The following is a 2,543-nucleotide window of genomic DNA, read 5'->3' on the forward strand; positions in this document are numbered from 1 at the left end:
TTTCGTTTTATTACATTTTTAACATTTTCACAAAAATCTCCAGGACAATTTTTTTTTATGAAAGATGGCGGACGGGAAAGAAAAAAGATGGGGAAGGGAGGAGTTTTTTAGTTCCAGAAAAATTTAAATATTTAAAATAAAATTTTATGTTGAGTGAAAAAATGAGAGAATTATTGTAAAAAAAAATTCGTCATCGAATTGATTTTTTTTTTTTATTTTTTTCCAGGAAAATAATTTTTTTTAATAACCTTACTTCGGTCCTGTTAATTTATATATATTTCTTTGTCTTATAATTTATACGTCTCGCAATTTTTTTTTCTTTCCTTTTTTCTTTCTTTCTTCCAAAAAAAACTAAAATTTTTTAATTAAAAAAAAAAAAAAAAGGTGGAAAAAAAATTTTTTATTTTTTCTTCTCTACCTTTTAAAGACATACTCTTAAAATCCCCGCCGCCATTTTTTTTTTAATTTTAATTTTTAATTGATAATAAAATTAAATGATTTTAATTTTCTCCAGAAAAAAAAAATTTTCCGGTAAAAAGAAAAGAAGAAAAAATTAACGTATAAAATAATGACATTTAATAATAAAAAAATAAAAATATAAAAAAATTACGTAATATATGACTAACTAATTACTCTCAAGGTCATCTTATAATTCAAACACTCAAACGTAAACATTTAAAATTACTTAATAATTGACGTAATACGTGCAAGTCTTTTACTGTATTGAAAAAATCTAAAAAATTTCATTTCATATTATTATTATTATTATTATTATTATTATTACGCGACGAGAACAAATTCCGGAATCTAAAAAAAAAATTTTCATTTTTTAAGCGTGCGATTAAATAATAATTTTTTTTTGTATTTAATCTTGTGCCACGTAAAATAAAACAAAGAAAATTTTTTTTTATTTTGACAATAATCAGATACGACGGAAACGATTTCCAGGCGAATACGTAACGTCATTCCATTTTCTTTTTCTTCATTATTCCATACTCGTAAATTAATTTCTGGAAATTTTTTTTTCCACTCCAAAAGTTTTTTTTTTTTTTTTTTTCTTTAAACGAAATTGAAAAAAAAATTTGTGGGAAATTCATTCGAATATGCTCTATTCTCTACGTATATATACACGACTCTAAACCTTTTTTTTTTTTTTTATTTAATTTTATAGCATCCTTTTAAACCTTAAAAGGGTTTTTTTATTGCGTGGTTGCAATTGCGTTGTTGCATTTTTTTTCCCCCATTCAATAATTTTTATAGATTTAATTTGATGTAATGGTGGAAACGTTTTTTTTTTTTTTTTTTACTACTCGAAAAATTTTAAATTTTATCGTAGAAAAAAAATTAAAATTAAATCCTCCAGTATTATTATTATTAATCCTGGATAATTTATTAAATAATAATAATAATAATAAAATACGTACCCTTTTTTGTGCGGCATTTTGATTTTCCAAATTTGTTGCATTTAATCCGGAAGTTCCATCGCCAAGTTCCGAGGCGACGACTCCCGATTCAGACCTTGTTCTCTTCCAGTCTTCTAAATCGACAGCTTCGTCACTTTAAAAAACAAAATGGCGGTTTTCAAAATTTATGTTTTTTATTCCGTAAGAGATAAAAAAAAAAAAACTCGACTCACCTTGAATTTGATCTTTTACTCGAGTCTTTTTTTCCTGCTTGTAAATTAGGTAAGTCTTTTTGTCGTTTTTTAGTTTCTCTCCAGATTCTCCAGTACAGAGTACACATAACTGTAACAGGTACGTAAAAGGCAGCAATGGCTGTGCCGAAAGTAATATAATGATTCGTTTCGATAAATTGTATGTAACATTCTTTTTCTGGAACCGTTCGCTTTCCTTCTATGTATGGCCATGCGTATATCCAGGGAGGCCACAAAAGGAGGGAAATCCCCCAAGCACACGCTGGAACAAAAAAAAAGAAAAAAATTTATATCAAAATATATTTATTATCAACAACGACGATCGACGACATATGTACGCATTAGGACCCTCACATAAATTACGTAACAAACAACAAACAAAATTTTTTTCTACTCGAAACACGATTCAAACAAAAAAAAATTTAATATTTTTATACTTAAACGTGTGTTTAATATTTCTGAAGAAAAAAAAATGTACCGGAAACAGAAGAGGGAGAAAGGGAAACGAATTCGATTTTTTTTATACATAAAACAAAATTTTTAAAAATGGTTGTTTTCGTAAAATTTATACCTTTTTTTTTTTTGTAAGAAAATCTTTTCATCAAACTATCGTTAATTTATTGGATTTTTCTTTTTTTTTTTATAAAAGTGAAAGAAAGAAAATGAGATAGGAGAGGAAGTGAGAGAGAGAAAGAAAGAGACAGAAAGAAGGATGAAAGATTGTAAAAATATATAAAATGAGGGAAGGAAAAAAAAAAAAAACAAATTATGACGGGGCAGGAGAAAGTATATGCCCGCGATGATGATGATGATGTTCGATTTTGTTTTCCTTACATTATTATTATTATTATTATTATTATTATTATTATTATTATTATTATTTTGTTTG

At 25.9% G+C, this 2,543-nt stretch overlaps 1 protein-coding gene across 1 annotated transcript in view; it reads right to left on the bottom strand.

Moving 5' to 3' along the window:
- Positions 1–2,543, bottom strand: part of Phum_PHUM486980 (Class A Rhodopsin-like G-Protein Coupled Receptor, GPRmac1) — a gene marked incomplete at both ends in the record, with an annotated part of 23,210 nt that overhangs the window by 10,522 nt on the left and 10,145 nt on the right. Inside the window, 2 exons of the mRNA XM_002430442.1 lie at positions 1,425–1,557; positions 1,637–1,916. Coding sequence (XP_002430487.1) covers positions 1,425–1,557; positions 1,637–1,916 — 413 coding nt within the window. The remainder of the gene's footprint in view (positions 1–1,424; positions 1,558–1,636; positions 1,917–2,543) is intronic.

The sequence above is a fragment of the Pediculus humanus genome, genomic scaffold, assembly GCF_000006295.1.
Source record: "Pediculus humanus corporis 1103172108258 genomic scaffold, whole genome shotgun sequence".
NCBI classification, from domain to species: Eukaryota; Metazoa; Arthropoda; class Insecta; order Psocodea; family Pediculidae; genus Pediculus; species Pediculus humanus.